Source organism: Phocoena sinus, chromosome 19, assembly GCF_008692025.1.
Source record: "Phocoena sinus isolate mPhoSin1 chromosome 19, mPhoSin1.pri, whole genome shotgun sequence".
Classification (NCBI taxonomy): domain Eukaryota; kingdom Metazoa; phylum Chordata; class Mammalia; order Artiodactyla; family Phocoenidae; genus Phocoena; species Phocoena sinus.
The window spans coordinates 9737821-9760851 of record NC_045781.1 but is presented as its reverse complement, the minus strand read 5'-3'; the positions used below and the strand labels follow the sequence as shown (position 1 = coordinate 9760851).

The 23031-nt window shown below is 56.0% G+C and overlaps 3 protein-coding genes across 10 annotated transcripts in view; 2 read left to right on the top strand and 1 right to left on the bottom strand.

Annotated features, from left to right (window-relative positions):
* Nucleotides 1-71: 71 nt before the first annotated feature.
* ZNF296 (zinc finger protein 296) lies at nt 72-4459 on the bottom strand. The gene is made up of 3 exons (XM_032612211.1): nt 4134-4459; nt 3678-3827; nt 72-1460 (listed from the first exon to the last, which is right to left on the bottom strand). The coding sequence occupies exons 1-3, from the start codon at nt 4429-4431 to the stop codon at nt 481-483; spliced, it is 1428 nt and encodes a 475-aa protein (XP_032468102.1). The 5' UTR covers nt 4432-4459; the 3' UTR covers nt 72-480.
* GEMIN7 (gem nuclear organelle associated protein 7) lies at nt 4363-14719 on the top strand. Of its 7 annotated transcripts, XM_032612213.1 has the most exons (5): nt 4363-4500; nt 6086-6733; nt 11233-11320; nt 13937-14166; nt 14369-14719. In XM_032612213.1, the coding sequence occupies exons 2-5, from the start codon at nt 6497-6499 to the stop codon at nt 14447-14449; spliced, it is 636 nt and encodes a 211-aa protein (XP_032468104.1). In that variant the 5' UTR covers nt 4363-4500; nt 6086-6496; the 3' UTR covers nt 14450-14719. The 7 variants fall into 7 exon arrangements, with proteins under 7 accessions (XP_032468104.1, XP_032468103.1, XP_032468108.1 ...); XM_032612212.1 differs by having other exon boundaries at nt 13937-14719; XM_032612217.1 differs by lacking the exon at nt 6086-6733 and having other exon boundaries at nt 4453-4500; nt 13937-14719.
* An 812-nt stretch (nt 14720-15531) lies between these two features.
* The window catches only part of PPP1R37 (protein phosphatase 1 regulatory subunit 37), a 45148-nt gene continuing 37648 nt past the window's right edge, over nt 15532-23031 (top strand). Inside the window, exon 1 of one of the 2 annotated variants that reach the window (XM_032613537.1) lies at nt 15532-17140. In XM_032613537.1, coding sequence (XP_032469428.1) covers nt 16939-17140 — 202 coding nt within the window. In that variant the 5' untranslated portion in view covers nt 15532-16938. The remainder of the gene's footprint in view (nt 17141-23031) is intronic. The other variant, XM_032613536.1, reaches the window with a different exon arrangement.

The following is a 23031-nucleotide window of genomic DNA, read 5'->3' as shown; positions in this document are numbered from 1 at the left end:
GAGGCCCAGGTGGAGGTCCCACCCACGTCTGGGCATTGGACCGGAGGCTCCTTGGTAATCAGAACTCCTGCCACTCTCAGTGAGGGCAGGGATGCAACGTGGTGGGAACGATGGGCCAGGACTTTGCCCAGGGGCCTGTGGTGACAGGTCCAGGCCTCTCCCAGCTCTTGCCTCGGCCGCTGCCCTGGCCTCGCCCACACCCACGTCGGGAACCAGGAGCACAGCTTTCGGTGCCAGTCCTGCTGTGCCCCAGGCACTGGGTGCTGGCCTTTCCCCTCACCCCCTCGTTCCAAACCGGTCTGTCCAGCTGTCCACCCCAAGGAGTGAAGCCTCCCGCCCCACCTCAGACACCCCAAGAAAGCCAGAGTCCAAAAGTGTGTGTAACAGTGGGGGGGGGGGATTTACTTGCAGGGGAAGGACAGGGAGGTCACAGAAGCGGTTCACGGCGGTGCGGGGGGCCGCAGGGGGCATTCCTGCGGCTCAGGCGTCCCCAGCCACGTCGGGGTGCTTCTGCCGCAGGTGCTTGTCCAGGGTGGCCCGCAGGCCGAAGGGCACGCAGCAGTGGGGGCACTTGAAGCGGGGCCCGCCAGGCCCCAGGCCGTGCATGCGGCGGTGGCGGTTGAGTTTGCTGCTCTGGGCGCAGGCGTAGGAGCAGAGCTCGCAGGCGTAGGGCCGCTCGCCCGTGTGCGAGCGCCGGTGCACTGTCAGGTTGCTGCTGTTGGTGAAATGCTTCCCGCAGAACTCACAGCTGCCCCCGGGCCCGGGACCCCGGCTCTTGCCCGCTGGCTTCAGCGTCTTCTTGGGTGACGTCTTCTGGTTCTTCTCGGGGTCGGTTCTCTGCTCCTTGGTGTCAGCTCCCCAGCCGTCCACGCCGGGGCCCACCTGGGCCCCACCGCCAGGAGCCCCAGGTTCCTGGACCCCCGCCGTGGCGGCTGCTCCGGCCCCCTCTCCGCCGCTGCACTGGAGGAGGCTGGCCGGGGCGGCGGCGTGGGCGGCCGGCTCCGGAGGGGCGGCGGACGCCTGCTCTCGACTGGCATCGGCCACGCAGGGGCTCTGGGGCCGTAGCTGCTGCCGATGGGTCTTCTTGTGGCGGTTGAGCTTGCTGCTCTGGGCGCAGGCATAGGGACACTGGTCACAGGCGTAGGGCCGCTCGCCAGTGTGCGAGCGCATGTGCACCTTCAGGTTGCTGAAGGAGCTGAGGGTCTTCTTGCACACGGGGCAGGTGGGGCTCCGCCGGGTGGGACCCAGCCGGAGGCCCTTGGCCTCGGCTTCTGGCCCCGCCACCGCCGACACGGCAGCAGCCACCTCGGCCAGGCCCAGCAGCGGGGCCTCTGGGGCCTCGGGTTCCGTCTGGTAGATGGACAGTCCGTGGTCCCACTGGGCGTGGCGCAGCAGTTTCCAGGCTCCCGTGAACTGTCGGCCGCAGCGGAGGCAGCTCAAGGCCTTCAGGTCCTCGCGTTCTGCAGAGAAGAGAAGGGCCAGGGGTTAGTGTGTCAGGCAAGTCAGAGCAGGTGCTGTTCACAGCTGCTGGCTGGACACCTGCTGGGGGAGAGGCTCTATTCCAGGAGCTGAGAGGCAGCAGTAAGAGGCGAGACTCCCTGCCCTCAGGAAGCTGGTGTTCAGAGAGGTGGGTGGACAGACAAGAAGCAAGGAAAATCCGTGCAGTGGATGATAAGTACTTGGGAATTTTCTTTGTGTTTGAAGAATCTTCAAGAAAACCTTAGAAGTTAGAGCAGAGGGCTTCCCAGGTGGCGCAGTGGTTGCGAGTTCGCCTGCCGATGCAGGGGACACGGGTTCGTGCCCCGGTCCGGGAAGATCCCACATGCCGCGGAGCGGCTGGGCCTGTGAGCCACGGCCGCTGGGCCTGCACGTCCGGAGCCTGTGCTCCACAACGGGAGAGACCACAACAGTGCGAGGCCCACGTACCGCAAAAAAAAAAAGAAAAAAAAAAAGAGCAGAGTGATGGATGGGGGGGGTGTTATTTTATTACTGGGGTTAGGAAGGCCTTGCTGAGCAGGTGATCCAGTTCAGTGTGCTAGGCACCTGCCACCTGCCACGCTCAGCTCCCTCTCACAACTTTCCCTCAGGGCAGGAAATAAGACCTCCATTTTCCAGACGGGAAAACTGAGGCAAAGAGACCTTTCCCCAAGGTCACACGGCTAGGAATGGGTGGAGCTGGGGTTTCAATCCAGAAACCCAGGGGGTGGGAGATAGAGGTTTTCAAGAAAAAAATTGGTTTAATAATCAAAACAGCTCTTGATAACTGAGTGGGTTTCTGTGCCAGGCCCCAGGCTCCTGGGTCCCACGCATGATCCCCTTTTCCTGCCTTACAGAAGAGGGAGCCAAGGTCTAAATGGGGAGAAGGCTTAGCAGCCACCTAGAGAGGTAGGGGTGCGGACGGTGAGCTAGGTTCCCCTCCCTCTTTATGGGACCCAAATTGAGAGTCCTCCAAATCAAGACACTCCAGGTACTGTCAGTAAGGTACTGCCAGATCTATTTGCCTTCATGTCTTAGATGGGGGTGGCTTTCCTGATGCAACACCAGGGTCAAGAGCATGGGTGGGGTTGGAGAGGGCCAGCCTGACCTGACTTCCAGCTGGCTCTCCTGCTCCCTAGCTGTGTGACCTTGGGCAAGAAATACCCCTCGGAGCCTCAGTTTCCTCATTTGCTAGAATATGGGGATCCTAGGGGTCTTCTCCCTTTAGACTTGCTGTGAGCTCAGAACCAGCTGAGAGTTGCGATCCATCGAGCCCTCAGTAAACATTAGCTGAGGTGTCCACCATTCTCCCAAGTCCAAGCACCTAAGAGTGTATTGTTCTAATGATCCCATCACAGCCCCTCCTTTGCCCACCAGGCTCTAACTCAACAGCTGAGCCAATCATAATTCCTCCTCCCCCCCCTCCCACCACAGGACCCTCTCCCTGGCCCAGCCCTGAATATAATTCCATTTCTCATAAATCCCCAGGAGCACATGGCCCAGAGACTGGAAATCTAGAGCTGTGGATGAGCCCCATAATCAACGCTGACCAAAAGCTCAGCTCGCCAAGAATCTAGTACCAAGTTAAGAGTTTTAATTCCTACCCAAGGGGAGGAACCCAGGTATCCAGGCACCCAGGACCTGGCTCAAAACAGGGCCTTCCCAGCATGCAAGGCTGGGAGATTCCATCAGGGAGGGAAACCAGAAGTCCCTTCCCTGGCTCTGAGCAAATGCCCAGCACCTCAATCAGAAGTGATAAAGAGGTGGAGGGGGGTGACAACACCCCCCGGTCCAGCTGGCCTCAGCTCCCCTCCCCCAGGCCGCTGCCCTCCCCAGAGGTGCCCCCTGCTGCCACACTGGTCCAGCCACCTGGCCAGTTATTTCTGGCCAAGGGGAAGGAGAAGTGAAACCAGATTGGGGGTGTGTGTATGGCAAATCCCCAGACCAGTCTTCTGGGGCTGGCCACACCCTGTGGGTGGCCCTGCTTCCCTGCCCAGCCCCCATCCTCACCCACCCCCCTCACCACCACTAGTCTCAGCCCTAGGACAGGGCAGGCTCTGGCCACGCCTAGGCTGCACCCAGTGGGGAGCCAGAAAGGGGAAGTAGTGCTCACTGCCCCGCCTGTCCAGGTCAGCCCCTTCTCCCACAGGAAGCTGGGCCCTTGAACTTGAGACCAGGGACTGCATTCCGGCTTTACTCACCTGAGCTCTGCCGGGGGCTGGGGCCTCTGAAGAGCTGACAGCCCAGCTTCTTGTGGTCCATGAAAGCAGTGATGGCCTCCAACGGGAAAGTCTGCAGGCAGCGGCCGCAGGTCAACAGATCTGGGTGTTTGTCGGTCCACGGCTGGCGGTCTGCAGGGAGGAAGCGGGTGGTGAGCGTGGGGTGGGGCCAGGATGGGGCCTGGGGGTTCCGAGGGAGAGGGGAAACCCGAAGGTCACAAGGGGGGCTGGAGGCCAGGACCTGGCGAGGAAAATAAGGCAGGGGAGTTAGTGCGGGTGGGGGGATGCGGGGGGCGGTGCCCCGAGAAGGAGGTCCCACGAGAGAGAGAGAGAGAGAGAGAGAGAGAGAGAGAGAGAGAGAGAGAAAGGAGAGAGGAGAGAGGAGATAGAGAGGGGAGGGAGGCGGGCGGGCCCGGGGCAGGGGCAGGGGGCGCTCACCGGGAAGGTGCGGGGTCAGCGGCGTCCACGGCGCCCACTGGTTGCGCAGGCCCAGGGCGTGGAAGAGGCCGCCAGCGGGCACGGGGCCGGGGGAGTGGCGGGGTTCGCCCTCGAGCCGCCCCGGCGCGGGCATTTCCTTCGGGTTGAAGGGCCCTAGCCGCCGGGCCTGTAGGGGCCGCGGGTCCGGCTCGAGCTTCACATCGATGAAGAGGTCCGGCATCTCCATCTCGTCGTCTGAGTTGGCGGCGGGAGCGGGCTCTCTTCGGCGAGGCATGCAGCCGGCCTTGCGGCGGGACATGGGTCACGGGCAGGCGGACTGGCGGGCGGAGGACTCGCGAGCCGTGCGCGCTCACACCGAGGCGCCCAGGTGAGTGACTGCGGCGACCCGCGGCGAACTCTTACACGTGCTGGCCCGGCCCGTGGCTCCGCCCACCGAGGCGGGGCCTGACGCGAGAGGACTGCCCCACCCTTAGCCAAACTTAATCTGGACCATGCCCCCTGCGTTTCTCTAGGTGATCAAATCTTAACCATAACGAGTTCACACAACCACGCATAGAAACAGCTATTCCTGATCCCGTTTTCGGGCTGGTAGAAACTGAGGCACAAGGTGCCCACACACACCCGCAAGCGAGAAAGTGGTAGGGGCCACGTTTCTACCTAGGCGCCTGATAGTAATCTGGTCTGTTCCATTAAACGCATTACAATGAAAGTTCCTTGGGCAAACATCGATTGAGCGCCTACTATGCACCAGGTTCTGGACCAAGTACTGGGGATGCAGCAGGGTACAAAACACAATAACCCTGGCCTCATGCAGTTTATTCGTTCAGGGAGACAGGACTCTCAACAAGATAACTATGTAAAATACAGAGTGCCTTCCGTGACACCTGTCATGGAGGAAAAAAAAGAAAATCCAGGAAGGATTATAAAGGGACAGGACTACTGGGGTGACGGGTGGGCCTCAATTTTCTCCCCATGCTGGGCCTGCGTATTCTAGGAGTTCTGTCGTGATTAAGTTCTGTATTGATTGAGTTCTGTGAGAAAACGAGGTCAGCTTCAAGGGCGTCTTTTGACCACTTTAAAGTCTTTGGCTTTTCTGAGATGGAAGCCCTGGGAAGGTTTTGAGCAGAGGAGGGTCGTGATCATATACATTGACTCTGCTCTTAGACCTGAGATCGTCTTTAAAACCAAATAGCCAACCGTCTTGCCTCCCTCGGATGGGGCCTCCTCGAACTTCCCTCCTCAAAGCTGCTCTCTCTGATCACTGTTTGAAGTGGCATCAACACCCTGCCCCACCCTTCAACCCTGCAAGTTTTCTTTTCTTCCTGGCACCAACCACATCAGATCTAGAACTGTTTGTTTACTGTCCTCTCACCCCTTCCCCCAACACAAGCCCCCTGAGGTCAGGGCCAGGGTCAGTCCGCCCCTGCCGTGTCCCCAAGCCCAGCACTGAGGGAATTTCACATGCTAATCTCCACTGCAGGCCTGAGGGTTCCTCATATTGTTATTCAGGTCTCAGCTCAATTGTCCTCCTGAGAGCAGAGGACCTCCCTGACCACAGGATCTAAAGGAGCCCCACCCTGCTGAAGGCCTTACAATTTACACTCCATGACCTCCATCTGTCCCCAGTTCCCTCCTGGGCCTCAGGTTTCCCATCTGTTACCTAAGGTGGCTTCTTCAGTGCCACCTCCCCTGACCACCCAACCTCCCCCAACCCTGCCACCCATTATCCCATTGCCCTTATTTTATTCCTTTTACATCCTTGTCAAGCCCTGAAGGATCTTGTCGATGTATTTGTTCATGTAATAACCTGTGGTGTCCCTCTCAGCCTCCCTAGAATGTAGGTTCTGAGATGACAGGAGCCGAGTCTGTCTTGTTCACAAATAGAGCCCCTAATCGTTCATAGTTCAGTTAACAAATTGTGTATTGAGCTGCTATGTGCATTCTTTCAATAGATATTTGCAGAGGGTCTGCGTACCAGGCACCGGGTCTTGGGGGTCCGCCGGGAAGCCAAGGCCCACAAAGCCCTGCCTTACTGAAACAGTGTGGAAGAAGTGAATTCTGAGCCCACAGCAGCGCGTTTCCACCTCGGGCCATACATTTTGCCTTTCAGGACCTCAGTTTCCCCCGGTGTAAGATGGGGCTGCGGGGAGGGCTGCAGGAATGACCGCCTCTGGTCTCTCCCAGCTGCTGCTCTCCAAGGCTTTTCGCCTGGTGCGCGGCTGCTGAGAGCATGATCAAGTAGGGAAGGTGGGGTTCGGGCTGGAGGTGAGGGGTAGGAGTGTGCACGTGTAGGGGGATGGGGGTGCCAAGTCCAATCTGCACTTAACTCAGACGGGAGGCGCCTCAATTTCTTCTTCTGTAAAATGGGTATCCTGGACGTCCCCACCTCGCAGACTGGTGGATCAGCTCTAAGCGCTGGGCCAAGCCGCTGGCAGGGTGGCGCCCGGGTCTGTGCTGGCTTCCGAGCCCGCGAGCCCGCCCGAGACCACGTGGGGCGGTGGCGGCGCGGGCGGAACCCAGGCTCGGCGGCTCGCGGCCCGCCCGGGCCTCTGCAGCTGGGGCGCCGGCGGAAGTGGGTACTCCAGCCGCTGCAGACCTCGGTGAGTGCGGGATTGTTGCTGGTGGGTTGCGAGCACTTTCCCGTTCCCCGGCTCCGGCCCGGGACGCCCACCCGCGTGCAAGACGGGGAGTGGCGGCAAGAGTCAAGTCCGCGCCTGCAACGCCGGCTGCTGGGACGTTCTGGTCCCCGAACGCCTGCACCCGGGACTCTGGTTCCGAACGCAGCAGCGCACACACACTTCCGCGCCCGGGGTGGAGGTGGGGGCGGAATGCACCCCCTCGGGAAAACAATAACGACGACGATATTATAACAGTAATAACGGCTGCAGTCTTGAGACTCCCGCCTTTCCCGGAGTGGAATCGCTCGCCTAATCTGAGCCGGGAGGTGGGAAGAACGTCCAGCCCAGGGCGGAGTGGGGAGTGGACGCCTGAGGGCCGGGAGGACCTACTTAGTGTAAGAAAAGGAGAGCGATGCGTGGCCAGAGCGGAATTGAAAGGAAACTGACCGGCCCAGTGGGCGGAGGTTGGGGGGGTGGGATTCTGCATTTGGGGTCCCGATCCTCACGGGGGTTGTGTGTGTGTGTGTATGTGTGTGTGTGTGGCCCATTTAACTAATTTGCATCCAGACAGGGCCCACCCATGAGGTGGGTGTAGGCTGGTCAGTATCTCAGTTAAGCTGGTAACTCAGCTGGTTCTCTACCTGGCAACTGAAGGGTTAGTTTGTCCACGGAACAGATCGTTCCCATTTCCTAGAAAGTGAGCACTGAGGCCCCAGGGATGGAAGTCTGTGAATCTCCTGGCCCTGCCATTGACCAAAGCGATGGGCACTTTAGTTTTTCTAGTGGGAAAGGGGTTTGGACATTTTTTCCTGAAACCTGGGCAGGAAATCCTTGGCTTGGAGACTGACAGGATAAAGGACTCTCAGGCTTGGTCACCAGGGAGAATGGATAATACCTGCTTTTGCTGTCTTGGGCACACCCTATGTGACCTTTCTCAAACCAGTTTCTTATCAGGTCACACCTTGACTCCCAAACCTCCAAGGACTCCCCTATGCTGGCTGAAAAAAACTGCCCTGCTCCCAGGGCAGGGGTGATGGCCCTGACTCTTGTTATCAGACCAGCCTGGATTTGCTCCCTTTTCCTGCCAATCACAAGCTTGCACCCAGTCAATGATTTGGCATCATCCAGCTTCAGTTTCCTCTTCGGGAAAATGGGGCTTGTGCAGGTATGACCACATCTTTTTTTTTTCCTCCCTAATGGAGAAAGCATGACTAACATGTTTAATTAGTCACGTAATTAAACATGTTTAATCCAGGGATTGAACATAACTCTTTGTCCACTTGCATAATTCCATTCAGTCCTTCGTTAAGTACTAGCTCTAGAGAGGAGAGTGTTTCTCCTAAAATACTTAAGTGTTAACCTAGGTTGGGAGAGAAAGCCCTGGGAGCCGATGACCCTTGACTAAACTGGGAATGCAGTGGTCAGATACATTAGAAAATGTATATATCCCTTAATCTCATTCACAGCCAGTAATGGTGAGATAATGAAAATGTACCAATCCCATTAATTCCATTCACTGTGGTCTTGCCCATCAGGCAAAAACCAGGGAGTCTCCCTCGGCTTTGCTCAGTCCATTAGCAAATAGTGAGGGCTCTCAACCCTCAAAAGATAGCCTAATCCAATCACTTCTCCCCACCCCAACCCCCAACCCCCATCCCAGACACCTGTCATCTTCCACACCGCCCACTGCAGTGGCTTCCTCACCAGGCTGTCTGCTTCTCCCTTTGCTCTCATAGTCCATTCTTCCTTGCAGCAGGCAGAGGGATCCCGTGATTACCGCAAGTCAGACCCCGCCCCTCCTCTGCTCAGAACCAGCCCCTGGCGAGACCCAAGTCCTCAAGCCCCTGCACGTTCTGCCCTTGCCCCAGCCGCCTGCATACTGGCCTCCTTGCTGTGCCTCAGTCTCCCTTCCATGGGCTTTGCATTTGCTGCTCCCTCGAACTGCAGTGCTTTCCCCCCAGATCTCCACATGGCTCAATTCCTCATTTCATTCTGGTCTTTGCTCCAAAGTAACCTTATCAGAGAGATCTTTCCTGAGCCCCTTCCTGAAAACCACCTCTTATCCCCCAGGCAGGGCCAGGTGTCTGCTCTGGGCTCCTGAGGCCCCCGGGCTCCTTCATTCCAGCCCTGCCCACTCTGGGTTGTCATTGTCTGGAGACCTAGTGTGTGTCATCCACTGGACTGTGAGCCCAGGAGGGCAGGGCTGGGCTCTTTCACTCCCAGCTGTGTCTCTAGCACCACCCAGCATGGGCCAGGCACAGGGCAGGCACTCAGATAACAGGGGGAGTGAATCCTTCCACAAATGTTTACTGAGTCCCCCCTGGTTGCCAGGCCCTAATTAGGGCTGGGGATGGAGCTGTGAAGTAATCAGATATGTCCCTTCTCTCGAAGGCAGAACAGACAGCGCACAGGCGAACAAGTAAATGCATACTGTCAGGAGGTGATAGTGCTGTGGCAAAAAAAGATACTGCAGGGTGAAAGGGCTATTATTTTCCTCCCTGTAAAGGTGATGTTTGAGCAGCGAGCTGAATGAAGTAAGGGAGGAAGGTGGAAATATACATATGTCTCCCAAATGGAAGAGGGTTCCAGTCAGTAAGAACAGCACGTGCAAAGGCCCTGAGGCAGGAATGTGCTTGGCATTTTCAGGGACTGACACCGGTGACCAAAGGGTAGAAGGGTGGGAGATGAGGTCAGAGAGGTGATAGAGCCTTGTAGCCATCGTGAGGACTTTTGCTTTTGCGCTGGGTGGGATAGGAGCCATGGGAGGCCTCTGAGCAGAGGAGGGGTGTGATCACACTTAGTTCTAACAGGAAGATCCCTCTGACAGCCATGTGGGGAACAGACTGGGGTGAAGGTGGAGGCCAGGAGCCCAGTGGGGAGGCTACTGAAATAGTCCAGGTGGGAGGTGATGGTGGCTAGACCGAGGAAGGGTCAGAGTAGGGATGGTGAGAAGTTCCCAGATGCTGGATGTATTTTTGAGGGTGGAGCTGACAAACTTGACTGAAGGATTGGATGTGGGTGGGAGAGAAAGTGAGGAGTCCAGGATACTGCGGATGTCCTTTGCCTGTGTGATCAGCAACCTCCCCCTGAAAGATCTTCCTGACAGCCCTAGGAGGTCTTTTTTTAATGTTTCATTTCACGGATGAGGAACCGGATCAGGGAGGCTGCTCCTAGAGTTGCAGTGATCTGCCCAGACCCCTCGTAGTGAATCTGGGAGGGCTGGAACCCACCCGCTCTCCCGCAGACCACACCCTCATCCCCTATGCCAGGTGGTGAGCTGTGGCCTGCCGCAGGTTCTCGTATGGCTCAAGAGCTGAGAGTGGGTTTTGCATTTTTAAGTGGTTGAAAAACTAAAAAAATCTTTTGTGGCGCATGAAAGTGTATAAAATTCAATATCAGTGTCCCAAGAAGTAAGGTTTTATTGGAGCACCGCCATGTTTCCACGTGTTGCTGTATTGTCTGGCCACTTTCCTCCTACTCTGGCAGAGCTGAATAGTTGTGACAGAGACAGAGACAGGCCCTTGAAGCCTAAAATATTTACCATTGCGCCCTTGACAAAGGAGATTTGCTGACCTTTGCTATATGTTCTGCTAATAAGATTTGGGCCAGCAGCGGGGGTGTCCTATCAGGAGGACTTGGCAGGTAGTTACAAAGGGCCTGGGAAAGATCCAGGTGAGGGACAGAAAGAGGTTTGGGGAGTGCGTGACGGTAAGGCTAGGAGAGGGAGTTCAGATTCCTGAGGGAGGATCTAACATTTTTTTAAGGGACGTGGAAGCATTCCGATATGTCCCTTCCTTGTTAAAAACTAGAATTTCAAAATTCTTTTGAAAAGGTTATACAGATTCAAAACGGATCCAAATTCAAACAGAATTTAAAAGGTGAAAAAAGGTAGACAGCTAAAAGTCTCCACCCCGGGCCCTCCATGGGCTGAATGACCCATGGGCGTTTGCAGTTTTTTTGTTTGTTTGGTTGGTTTTAGGCCGTGCCACACGTCTTGTGGGATCTTTGTTCCCCAACCAGGGATCGAACCCAGGCCTCCAGCAGTGGAAGTGCCGAGTCCTAACCACTGGACTGCCAGGGAGGTCCCTGTTTGCAGTTTTCCTGGAGACTGTCAGTAGTCATTGTTACCCACCGTCCATCTGTTTGTCTGTATCAGTGGTTCTGAACCAGAGGTGATTTTTTTTTTTTTTGTCCCCCAGAGGACATTGGCAATAGATGGAGATCTTTTTTTTTTTTTTTTTTAAATGGCTTTATTGGGTTGTAATTCTCCTACCAAAGTATTCACCAGTGGAGACATTTTTGGTTGTCGCAGCTTGGGGTAAGGGTGGGGGACGCTCCTGCATCTAGCGTGTAGAGGCCAGGGATGCTGCCCAAACCCTACACCTATGCACAGGACAGCACCTTACAACACGACAAAGAATGGTCCAGGCCCAGCTGTCAATAGTGCCGAAGTTGAGAAGCCCTGGTCCTTTGCTCTGCAGGGTCCTTTCTTGCAAGGAGCTGACAGTCGAGCTGCAGAGACAGGAAGAGCCTCACAAGAAAAAGGACAATCCCAATCACCCCTGTACGGTGAGTGGCCCTGGGATGGGACGCTGGGTGCCTGATGCGTGTCAGTCACTTCAGTTAATCACTTTAGAGAAGAGGGGACTGAGCCACAGGGAGGGGAGGGGTGCAGCTGCCTGAAACTTAGGTCCTTCTCTCTCTCTCTCCTACTCACGAAGCCAGCATCTCCCTGCATGCAATCAACAGCAGTGCAGTGGCCGGGGAGGGTGAATTAAGAGTTTGGGATTAACATATCACCACACTACTATATGTAAAACAGATAACAAGGACCTACTGTATAGCACAGGGAACTCTACTCAATGTTCTGTAATAACCTATAAGAGAAAAGAATCTGAAAAAGAATATATATATATATATATATATATACACATATATAAGTGTAACTGAATCGGTTTGCTGTACACCCGAAACTAACACAACATTGTAAACCAACTATACTTCAATAAAAACAAACCCCCAAAAAACAAAAAAAAAACCCACCCCAAACCAACAACAACAAAAAAACCCCAAAAAACCCCAAACACCTCAGTGCAGTGGCATGTAATATGTTCCAGGCCAGTGCTTAACCTGCACGTTTGTTAGGTCATTTAGTCCCCGTGACAACCCTGTCAGGTTGGTCCTCTTATCACCCCCATTTTATAGATGGGGAAACTGAGGCACAGACCGTTTAAGCAACTTACCCTAGGTCACACAGCAATACTGATACTAATACAGTCGGTATTCAACTGTAACTTTTATGGAGAACCTAGTACATAATAGGCCCCATCCTGCATGAGCCTGTTGAATCCTGATAACAAGGCAAGGTGGCCAGCCATTGGTGCCATTCCTCCACACAATGGAAGAGGAAACTGTCTCTTGCTTGAGGTCACCCAGATAAGCAGGCCTGGGAGCTCACTCTCCACTCCATTCATTCCAGCAGAAACAGTATTTAAGGAGCCCGGTCCCTGTGCCACTTAGTGTTCAGGAGCTGGGGGCACAGCAGTGCGAAGAAAGCAAGGTCACTGCCTGTGGGGAGGCAGCCATCTCGCAGGGAGAGAGACCAAAGCAGAAAAATAAATAGACAACGTCATGTGCAGGAGTGGTGTGTGCGACAAAGAATGAGGAAGCCGTTTGGACGGAGGGGGCTGAGGGGTAGATCTTGAAGGCAGGGTGGTCAGGGAAGGGGAGAGGAGGTACAGGCAGAGGGAACCGCAAGTACCAGGGCCCACCAAGGGGCCGCGCCAGGCATGCCTGAGGCCCAGCGAGGAGGCCAGTGTGGCCAGGTGGAGAGGGTAAGCGCCGCGCTCGGCGAGGGTGCTGGCCGGATCTGGAGCATTCAGGGCCTTGAGGGCTGTGGTGAGGACTTTGGCTTTGACTCTGAGCAAGACAAGCCAGGGGGAGGGCTCCGAGCAGAGGCGGGGTGTGATCTGACTCAGGTGTTAACAGGATCCCTCTGGCCGTGTGTGCGGACAAACTGGCAGGGGGTGAAGGTGGAACTGGGAGTCCAGTGAGGAGTTGACTTCAGTAGTCCAGGCAGGAAGTGACGGTGGCTGGACCGAGACGTTGGCAGTGGACAGAGTGAGAACTATTAGGTTGTGAATACATATACACATTTTTTTTTAATTAAAAAAATGTATTTTCCCCCTGAGTGTTTTTTTTTTTTCTTCTTTTTTTTTTTGGCTGCCTCAGTTCCCCGACCAGGGATTGAACCCCGGCCACTGTAGTGAAAGTGCCCGATCCTAACCACTAGACCAGGGAACTTACACCCTCCCCCCGCCCCCGCCCAAGTATTTCTTTCTTTGTCTTTTATGATCTTGATATTTTCGAACCACGGGATAGTTTTTTTTTTTTTTGTAGAACGTCCCTCAATTTGAGTTGCCTCGTGACTAGATTCAGGCCATCCGTTTTTGGCAGGAATACCACGGAAGTGGTGCCCTGCCCTCAGTGTATCACATCAGGATGCACACGGTGTGTGTTTGTCCTGTTACTGCACATGTTGGCGTCCGTGCCTAAGTTAGGGTGGTGCCCACCAGGTTTCTCCACCATAAAGTTACTCTTTACAAGGACTATCTTGTGAGGAGGTACTTTAAGGCTTTGTAGATATCCTGGACCTTCTGAAACGTTCACTGACAAGTTTTAGCATCCATTGACAGTTTTAGCTGCCGTTGTACGATGCAGATTTTTCCCTCTCCCCCTTTATGTATTTCTTCATTTATCTATTTACAGTAAGTATGGACTCATGGATTTGGCCCTCTCAAGCTGACTCCTGTGTGACTGGGAATTTGTTTGGAAGATCGCATTTCATGATGGATCGGATGGGCTGTGTGTGAGAGAAGAGAGGAGGCCAGGACTCGTTCTTTCAGCAAATATATTTATCGCCAGGGACTGGGGATAAAGCTGTGATCAAAGCAGTGCAAAGGCCCTGCTCTCGTGGACCTCATGAATGGTGGTGCCAGTTCCTGGGAAGAGGGGGACTGGGTGAGGGGTGGCACAGATTTTAGGAGGGGGACTCAGGAATTGGGTTTTGGTCAGGTTAAGTGGAGGTGGGGTAGACAGCGCTCTGCTCCCAGGCCTCCGGGCTCCCTCTTCCTGTAGCCCCACACTCCCCATAATGGCTCCCTGTTCTTCTTCTTCACCCAACAGCCAGGATAATGCAGACTCCACTGACCACTACTGTGCCCGTGCTCCGGCTCCCCCGGGGCCCTGATGGCTTGAGCCGAGGCTTTGCCCCCGACGGACGCAGAGCCCCCCTGAAACCGGTGGTTCCTGAAATCCCGGAGTCTCAAGAATCACGGGAATCCCAGGAACAGCGGGCCCGAGCCACCCTTCGGGAGCGCTACCTCCGCAGCCTGCTGGCCATGGTGGGGCGCCAGGTGAGCTTCACGTTGCACGAGGGTGTGCATGTGACCGCCCACTTCGGAGCCACTGACCTGGACGTGGCCAACTTCTACGTGTCGCAGCTGCAGACTCCGATAGGCGTGCAGGCTGAGGCGCTGCTCCGGTGTAGTGACATTGTCTCATACACCTTCAAACCGTAAAGATGTTATCGTGTTCATCTTTCTTCCTTGGGCGTAGCCACAGCCTCCCAGGCCTCCATATGCTCCTGAGCTTGGACCTCTGGGCCCCAGAGAGTTCGGAACACGCTTGGAATTTTGAGCCAAGCTTCAAGCAACTCTGGCTTCTTGGGACAGTAAAATTCTGCGGCCCCAGGAGTTCTAGATCCTCTTGAAAGGAAGGCTGTACCTCACAGAACTCTAAACTGTACAGATACATGGGCCTCATGCCCATTCCTGAAGATTCCGGGTGGAGAAAGGGAATAAAGGAAGGCAAATGGTCTAGTGGGAAATTGTCTGTTGAAGAGGCTGCAAAGTTCAGCCACCCTGGAAATACTCCCCTCCTGCCAAAGTACCAGTTATCCCAGGAAAATTTGCCTCCTTTTTTTTTTTTTTTTTAATGTACCCTATAGGGATTGAGCCAGACTTAGGGAGTAGAAGGGTGGCTATCCACGGGCTGAATCCCATGGAGCTGGGCCAGGAAGGGGAGGACACGTCAAGGGAGTGGGAGGAGCTCCGATAAAGGTGTGGTGATTGGACCTCCCGCTAGTCTCTGGGAACGCTGGAGCGACCTGGATGCCAGACTTGGGAGATTTGGACTTGATTTCTTTTTCGGGTGGTCTAGGATGTCCATAACGAGTTGCGCGGCTCGCATTGGGTCACATGGTCACGCGCAAGGGCTCCTCCTATTGCCTGGCCTCTGGGTGGGTAGAGTCGCTTCCCCGCCCATACGGGGACTGGTTGGGACCTGTCTAACCCTGTGTGGCGGCACCACTGGGAAAAGGCAAGAGGATTAAGGGTTACGGTGAAACTTTGCCCTTTCTCCATTTCACCCCAGCTGTGTAGCGTGGCCGTCCGTATCACTCGCTTTACTTAGCCCCATTACTAGTAGTCTTTCAGTAGATTTGTTTTTATTTATTTATTTGGCCGCCGCGGGCGGCATGCGGGATCTTAGATTCCGGGCCAGGGATCAAACACTTGCCCCCTGCAGTGGAAGCGCCGAGTCCTAACCACTGGATCGCCAGGGAATTCTCTCAGCAGATTTACTTTTTTTTTTTTTGCTGTACGCGGGCCTCTCACTGTTGTGGCCTCTCCCGTTTTGGAGCACAGGCTCCGGACGCGCAGCCTCAGCGGCCATGGCTCACAGGCCCAGCCGCTCCGCGGCATGTGGGATCTTCCCGGACCGGGGCACGAACCCGCGTCCCCTGCATCGGCAGGCGGACTCCCAACCACTGCGCCACCAGGGAAGCCCCCAGATTTACTTTTAAAAAGTAATTTCTGCCCCATCTGTAGTCCCATCTACTTAAGAAGGTAAGTGAAGATACCATTAAATATGGATGAGATTTGCTTTGTTCCTCCTCAGTCGTCAAAGCGCGGTGGCCAGTGAAGTTGAATGAAGCATGTGGAGAGCCTCAGCTCCCATATGTCCATTCACAGAGCTACCTTTGGCGACTCCTGGGCCTAGCTTCGAGTTGCCTAAGCAACGATGTCGCCTGCTCCTCCCCATCTATCCTTTTTTGGTTTTAGCTCCTCCTTCCCCGAGTTGCCTGTTGGGCTGGGATAGCGTGGAGAAAGTGCGGATGCGAATACTAAACTAAGCGACTGAATCGAGCCCTTGTCGGGGCGTGGCTTGAGTTCGTGCTAGTTCGCTACTGGCTCCGTGATCTACCTGGTCCATCGCCCGGTATTTTGGTTGGCAGATTGGTCCTTTGCTTTTGGCATTTCTTCCTTCGTTCAGTTTTTTAAAAAACTTAAATCAGGGCTATAATATTCCTTATGGGCTCCTATTTCAATTTTTAAATTTAAATTGTATTTTATACAACGCTATCCAAATACAGAGGGTTATTGATGAAGCTGCAGTCTGCAAATGGAAGGCTAGAGACTAACCAGTAAGTGGGGACTGGCTTCGTCTGCAGGCAGATGGTCCCTCTGTCCGCATCCATCACCTGTACTCATATATTCAACACAGCTTCTGTCGCCTTCCCTTTCAAGTTCTCCATCTCTTTACTTCTCTCCTTACCAGTTGGCCTAGCCCCACCAAGCAGATATTTTTATTTCTATCAACTCCATTCCCTTCTCCGTGCCTGAGCTCGTGACGAATGTCTGAGAGCCTAAACATTAGTTATCTAGATTAAAGCGGTGGGGGCGGCTCGGGTTCGCGCTTGCGCGCTGCTCTGGGAGACGGCGTCCACCTCGCCCCGCCCCTCATATTCTGCAGTTCCGGCTCTGCAGATTCACTGCTCACGTTTCTTTTTCCTGTGGCTCTTTCTGCCTTTTGTTTGCCCCCTCTAACAAAGCACGAGACAACTCTACCTGCAAATAACTTAAATTGATTTTCTGCTTTTCTGGGTACTCGGCGGGCTCACCGGCCCTTAACGAAAGTGCGGCTGCGAACGAGCAGGCGCGCACGGGGCTCGGGGGAGGCGCGCTCGAGCTCCCGGCGGCGACGACTACGACGACCAAGAGAGCGGACGGAGGCGGCGCCTGAAGCAGTGGCTGAGCCCATGCCCCGGGACGGCGGGAGGGCCCGGAGAGACAAGTCCGGGGCCCGGGGCATGTCCCCAGGGCCCCCGTGAGGAGGTGGCGGCGGCGATGGAGGTCCCGCCGCAGGAGGCGCCGCCCGAGCCGGGCGCGGACGGCGAAGCCGAGGAGGCCCCCGCCGAGGCCCCGTCTCCCAGCCCCGCATCGCCCCCGGCCGACGGGCGCCTCAAGGCTGCGGCCAAGCGCGTTACATTCCCGTCCGACGAAGATATCGTGTCCGGAGCTGTGGAACCCAAAGACCCGTGGAGACACGGTAGCTACGGCTGGAGCGTGGAGGCGGGCTGGTGGGGGACCTGGGAGTCAGTGCAGAACCCAGCACAGAGGTGGAGCTCAATAAGTTGCACCTAACGATGATTTAAGGAGACAGTCGTCAGTTTAGAGCTGGAGAGTGTTAGAGAGGAGGTGGCTGTTGGGTTGGGAAGGTGAAAAGTAGCTGGTTTATGCTACTCCCCCCCTCACCCCCCCGCCCAAGGGACGCTGAAGGTGATCTGTTTAGGAATTGAAACGGTGAGCAATCGAAGAAAGTTTGGTGGCTTGGGAGATTAGGAGGGCGGTAGCCTTTGAGTTTACAGTTTCCCAAGAGAAGGATAGAGCAGTCAGGGGAGGAAGAGCGGGTCAACATTGGCGCTGAAAGGGCAGTTGGAGGAGTTTGATGGGCCCATGGGGACAGAAAGGTTAAGTTGCTGTTCTGCAAGCCTCGGGGCAAGGGATGGTCATGTGGGTTCACTTCCTTGGGTGAAAGAAGGAAGAGGAATAAACCTGGATTATGGCTCTAGACCAGTCAGTAGATCCTGGGGCTGGGAAAAGGGAGTCAAAGTAAACAAACTTGCCAGAAAAGTAGCAGAGTTGGTGGTCAGTTTGGGGGTGGGTAAGATAGAGGAGATATTCAGTCTTGGCCTTAAGAAAAGTCACTGCGTGCCTCCTTTTCCTCTCCCCCCGAAAAAAGGGAAGCAGACCATTGTCAGTCGTTCAGGAGCAGAGGAACTTTGGAGCCTGGCTCTAGGAGGGTGTTTGTTTTTTTTTTTCCCCTGAGGAAGCATTGGGGAATTGGAGTTGCCAGTCAGTTGAAGGTGAGAGCATTGAAGAAGTTTGGTGGCTTGAGGTGTGGGGGGAGAGAGCAAGTCCATGGGCTATATGTCCTCTGGAGAAGGTCGGCTCAGTGTTGAAACTGAAAGGGCAGTTGGAAGAGTGTGTTTTATCCATAGGGCTGGGAAGGTGGAAAGTTGCTTCAGGGGTGGATTGGCAGCGTTGAGTCCTGGCCAGGTCTGGCAGTCTTGCTGGGATGGAGCCCGCAAAGAGAGGGATCAGCCTGGCCCCGGCTCTACAGAAGTTGGTCTGTTGGCCCTGGGGAGAGAGGAGGAACTGTTGCTAGTCTGTGGGCAGTGGAGGAATTGGTGGCTTTGATGTGAGAGTGGGAGACGTGGGAACTGGAAGCTGAACACACGGGGAACCACCATAAATGCCATCTTGGCCATTAATTGTTAAAGACACGGTGGTTAATTTAAAATTCTTGGCCTTGGGAGCCAGCCCAGTCCCTGGGCTCTTGGCCCCAGGAATAGGCGGGCACTTTTGGGTTGGAGGGCTTGGGGGACTGGGGCTGGAAGGGAAGAGTTGGAATGGGCCTCGGCTACAGCATGATATCCAGTCCAGGGAGCTCAGCAGGAAGCGGGAAAGACCTGGAGAGGCCGAGCAGGATGATGAGACGGTGCTCCAGTTCAGTCCTGACTCCCATGTACCCGAAGCATAACCTCAGGCTGGGTACCTAACTCCTCGGAGCCTCTGTTTCCCATCTGTAAGTGGGTGAGAATACTACGTCACAGGGTTTCAGAGAGGACTGACTAAGATTGTGTGTGCAAAGTGATTGGCCAGGGTGAGCCTTCATAAAGTCGCAGGGATTGTTGGTCATTTTAGGGGAGATGTTAGGTGCTACTAGTCACTTTAGGGGCCAGCCTAGAGGAGTTGGTTCACGGAGCTGGGACCTGGATGTTTCCGCTTCACAGGCTTCCAGGAGAGGGTCAGAACGGTGGTCCATTTGTGGGCTCGGGGCAAGGGGAAGGGAAGGTGTTCCGTTTGTGGACTTTAGCGTAGTTGGAGATTCTGGCGCGGGGAGGGGTTGGGAGTGGGGGAAAGTTTCTGGTCTGCAGGTTCCCAGAAGGGGAACAGCTGTGTGTTACCAGCTGTTGGGCTTTGGGGAAGCCATTTTTCCTCTCTGAGCCTCCTGTTTCTTTCTCTGCAAATGGAGGTGCTAATTTCTACTGTGGAGTAGTTGCGAGGATTAAATGAGACAGTCCTTATAAGTTCCTGCCACATAAATGGCAGCTGCTGTTATCCAGGCAGATTCAGTCCGGTTTTGTTTTTGTTGTTGTTTTTTCTCTTGTGGGCAGTTGTGGAGATGCAGTGAAGGAGTTTGGAGGGGGGAACCCCCAGGGGGGAGGGAAGAATGTCGAGAAAGAGGGTCAATTGGCGTCTGGCTGGGAGGGGTTGAGAGGATGAGGACGGTCGCTGACTGGTCTGCCGCCCCCCCCCCCCCCGCCGGTAAGGGGTGGAGGTGGTGATATCTCACGGGCTGGGGGAGTCTCTCATTCCTGGAAGTTTAGGGAGGGGCGGCAAGGACGGGTGTGGACTCACACTCTGGAGGAGTCAGTGGGTCTGAGGTGGAGAGGTGATGACATGGAGAAATGGATCGATTTTTTCAGCTAGGAGAGTTGGTCCGTCTGGGCCGGGGAGAGGGGTTGCAACTGACCTGACAGGGAAGGAGTTGGGGGATCTTGGGCCCCAGGCAGAGGAGGGGTCGTTGGTGAAGTTGGTGAGTTTGGATGGTGGGATTTGGCGGGCCTGGCAGTGCCTGAGGAGGACAGTGGAGGGGTGGGCTGGCCTGGGACTGAGGGAGGTGGAGGCTCGCCCCCCAGGCCGTGGCATGTCGGGCCAAGGGACTGCCTAGTTGAGAGAGCCAAGGATCTTAGCTGGGGGCTTCAGGGAGGAGCCGGCCAGACTTGGAGGAGGGTCAGGAGATCTGTTGGAGTTGGTCTGTAAACTGTGGGAAAGCACAGGGGGTGTCATTTGAGCTGTGGCCCTAGTGGGAAGCGTGAGGAAGGAGTCATTCTGGGGCCTGCTGTGGTGACACGACCCCAAGGCCAAGGGTGAGGGAGGAGTTGGCGGATCTGAATTGGAAGAGAGGTCCTTCAGAAGCTGTTCTCCATCGCAGAGTTGGAGAGGTTGCCTGGGCCAGGAGGTGCAGGAGCTGGGAGCTGGGAGCTGGGAGCAAGCAGCCACTAGAGGAATTGGGGGCCCCAGCACAGGGCGCCCTTTCAGCAGGGCCTTGCCCTGGGAGGAGAGCTCAGCTAGGCCCTGACACAGCCTCTGACTGGGGTGGAGGAGGGCTGGGACTGAGACTAGGTGGTGGCCCAGCTGGGTGGGAGCCCTGGGGGTGTCTGCCTAAGGCAAGAGCCCCATCAGGCCCTGTCAGAGGTCACGTGTTGGGGGATTCCTGGAGAGCAGACATCTGAAGGAGGGAGATGGTGATGGTGCAGGAGGGTCTCAGGCCTACAGAGGGTCAACCCAGCCCAGCACTCAGAAGGGCCTTCCCTGGCTCCCATGTCACATGGTGTCCCCGCCTGCCCCCAGTGCCAGGGGCCTGCTTATTTTCTCATTGTACTAAAGGCCATCTCCTGTTACCATGCACGTTTATTTCGTTTCGGTGGTCTCTTTCCCCCGCTGGAATCGGGGAATAGACACTGTCTGCCCTTGTTTCTACCCAGCCCCTCGAAAGACACAGCAGTTATCGTGGTTGAATGAAAGCCAGGGGCGTGTGTGCAACCGTTTTGGAAGGGGTGAGGCCAGGCCATACTTGGGGTCCCTCTAGCCAGGGTGCGCCTCCAGGCCAGCCCTGGCCGCAGCATGTGCTGTGGCTCCAGCAAGGCACTTATTCTTGCTGAGCTTGTCTGTCTCCTCATCTGTGAAATTGTGATCCCTGCCCTGCTGACCACCCAGGATATCTGAATGGAGGGCATGGACCTGGTGGGGCAGGGTCTCTGTGGCAAGCCGGTTGCGAGTGGAAGGGACGTGAAGCTGGGGAGGAGGCTGCCTCAGTACTGCCAGGCTGGGCACAGGGTGCGCTCCACTCTCCCTGTGGGGGGTGGAAGTGGATGCCGGTGGAGGAGGGGCTGGCCTGGTGCACGCCCCCGCCCCCCAGTCCCGTGGCGGCAGGCCCTGCGTTCCCAGCTCCTCTGAGGACCAGGGCCGGTTGTGTACCAGGAACTCTTCAGACCAAACTGCAAGAATGACCTGAGGCTCAGCTGTCTCCCCAGTCCCAGCTGAACGCCGTGTGGGGAGGAGACATGGGGTTTGCGAGGCAGGCATCGGGAGAGCACATGACACCGGCTGCGGTCTGGGAGGCTGTCTCCCCTCCCTCCAGTCCTGCCTGTGACTCATTCCCTGCTCCCTGACCTCCAGCCTGCGGAGTCTGTCCTGGAGTGGGGGTAGGGGAGTTGTGCCCACCAGGAAGTTCCTCATGTGAAGTGGAGGTGTCTGCAAGGTGCAGGGGGCCGGAACGTGCCCACCTCTAGCCGCCCAAGCTTCGAGGCTGGGGTGGTGGGGGGAGGGGTGGTAGGGACAGTGGCCATGATTTTTTTTTTTAACATCTTTATTGGAGTATAATTGCTTTACAGTGGTGTGTTAGTTTCTGCTTTATAACAAAGTGAAACAGCTATATGTACACAGGCCATGATGTTCTTAAATGACGATCAGAGAGGATGGAAATAAATGCCTTACTGTTTGTTCTCACTGAAACCCGTGCTGCAAATTTAGTCCTTGAAACTGGTTGGACTGGTGAGAAGGTACCTGTCAGTGGTGGGAAGAGGCTCTCTTACTAGTTAATGGCTCGTTTTAGCCTAAGTGGTGGGTGGTCTTGCTGGGGCGGAGGGAGTGGGGTCTTGGGGGGGCGGCTTTGATGCTTTCGCCCAGATTTCCATGTGGGCCCAACCTCACCTCCTACTGCCGGTGTTGGCACGTAGACTCTGCCGTGTGATTTTGGGCAGTTGTTCTCTCTGCCTGTGATTTTTCTCTCTATAAAATACAGCTGACATTAGTACCGCCTCACAGGGCAGTGAGGATTAAGTGAGATAACAGCGTCAACAGCAAGCACTCGGTGGGTGTCCCCCTCGTTATTCCGGTCGTTGCCAGCCTCCCCCCCCCACCCCCACCCCCACACCCTCAGTGCATTACTGTCTCCCCTAGCGTCTCCCTCGTCAGAACCCTGCTGTCTGTCCTTCAGAGGCCTACTCCTCCGAGACGAGTGCCCCGACGTCCCTGACAGGGATGATCCTGTCCGTTACAAGCTGGGTGACTCTGGGCAAGTTGCCCGGTCTCTCTGAGCTGAAACTCAATCAGCCTGTCTCGGCCCTCCCCGAGCCTGAGAGGCAGCAGGGGCACCAAGAGTCGAGCTCAAAGCATTAGCTGCAGCCTCTCAGCCTCTGGCCGTGACTGTCGACAAGTTACAGCTGCCCCCTGAGCCCCTCCCCTCTGTAGAATGGCCCGGCTCCCTGGCCCTCTGCCCTGTGGGGACCCGACTGTGTGGACGGGCCTGTGTGGGGAGCGCCTGCTTCGCCAGGCTGGGCCCTCTGCGCCCTGGGGCTCAGGTGGGCCACCCTCCTTCCTACACCCGCTGCGCTTTATTTGTGTTTCCCTCTTCAAGGGCGAAGACCACGAGAGTCACCTCTGTGACCTCTGCCTGGCGCCCAGGAGGGCTCGGGGCACCAGCCGGGGCGATGAGTGGCAGGAGAGTGAGGCTTTCCGTCGGATCTCATGTGCCGCCGTGGCATTTGGGAGAAAGCTTCTGGGAGGACTTGATTGGCCTGTGCCCGGACGGGGCTCTCCCTCAGCGCCCCGAGGAGGAGCTCTCGGGCCCCGTGGGGTCCCCTCACCGCGGGCGCTCGGCACACGGTCATCCGGGGGGTCGTCTGCGGTGTGAGCGCGTGTTACTGGGAGCCAGGCGCTCCGGGCTGAACTGGCCGTGACTGAGGCAGCTTCTGGGAATGGAGGCCAGGAATCTCTGTTTCTAGAAAGCTCCCCTGACGGCCAGGTTTGGCTGTCCTTCTGCTCAGGGCCCTTGATGCAGCTCAGCCACTCAGCACTCAGTCCCAGGGC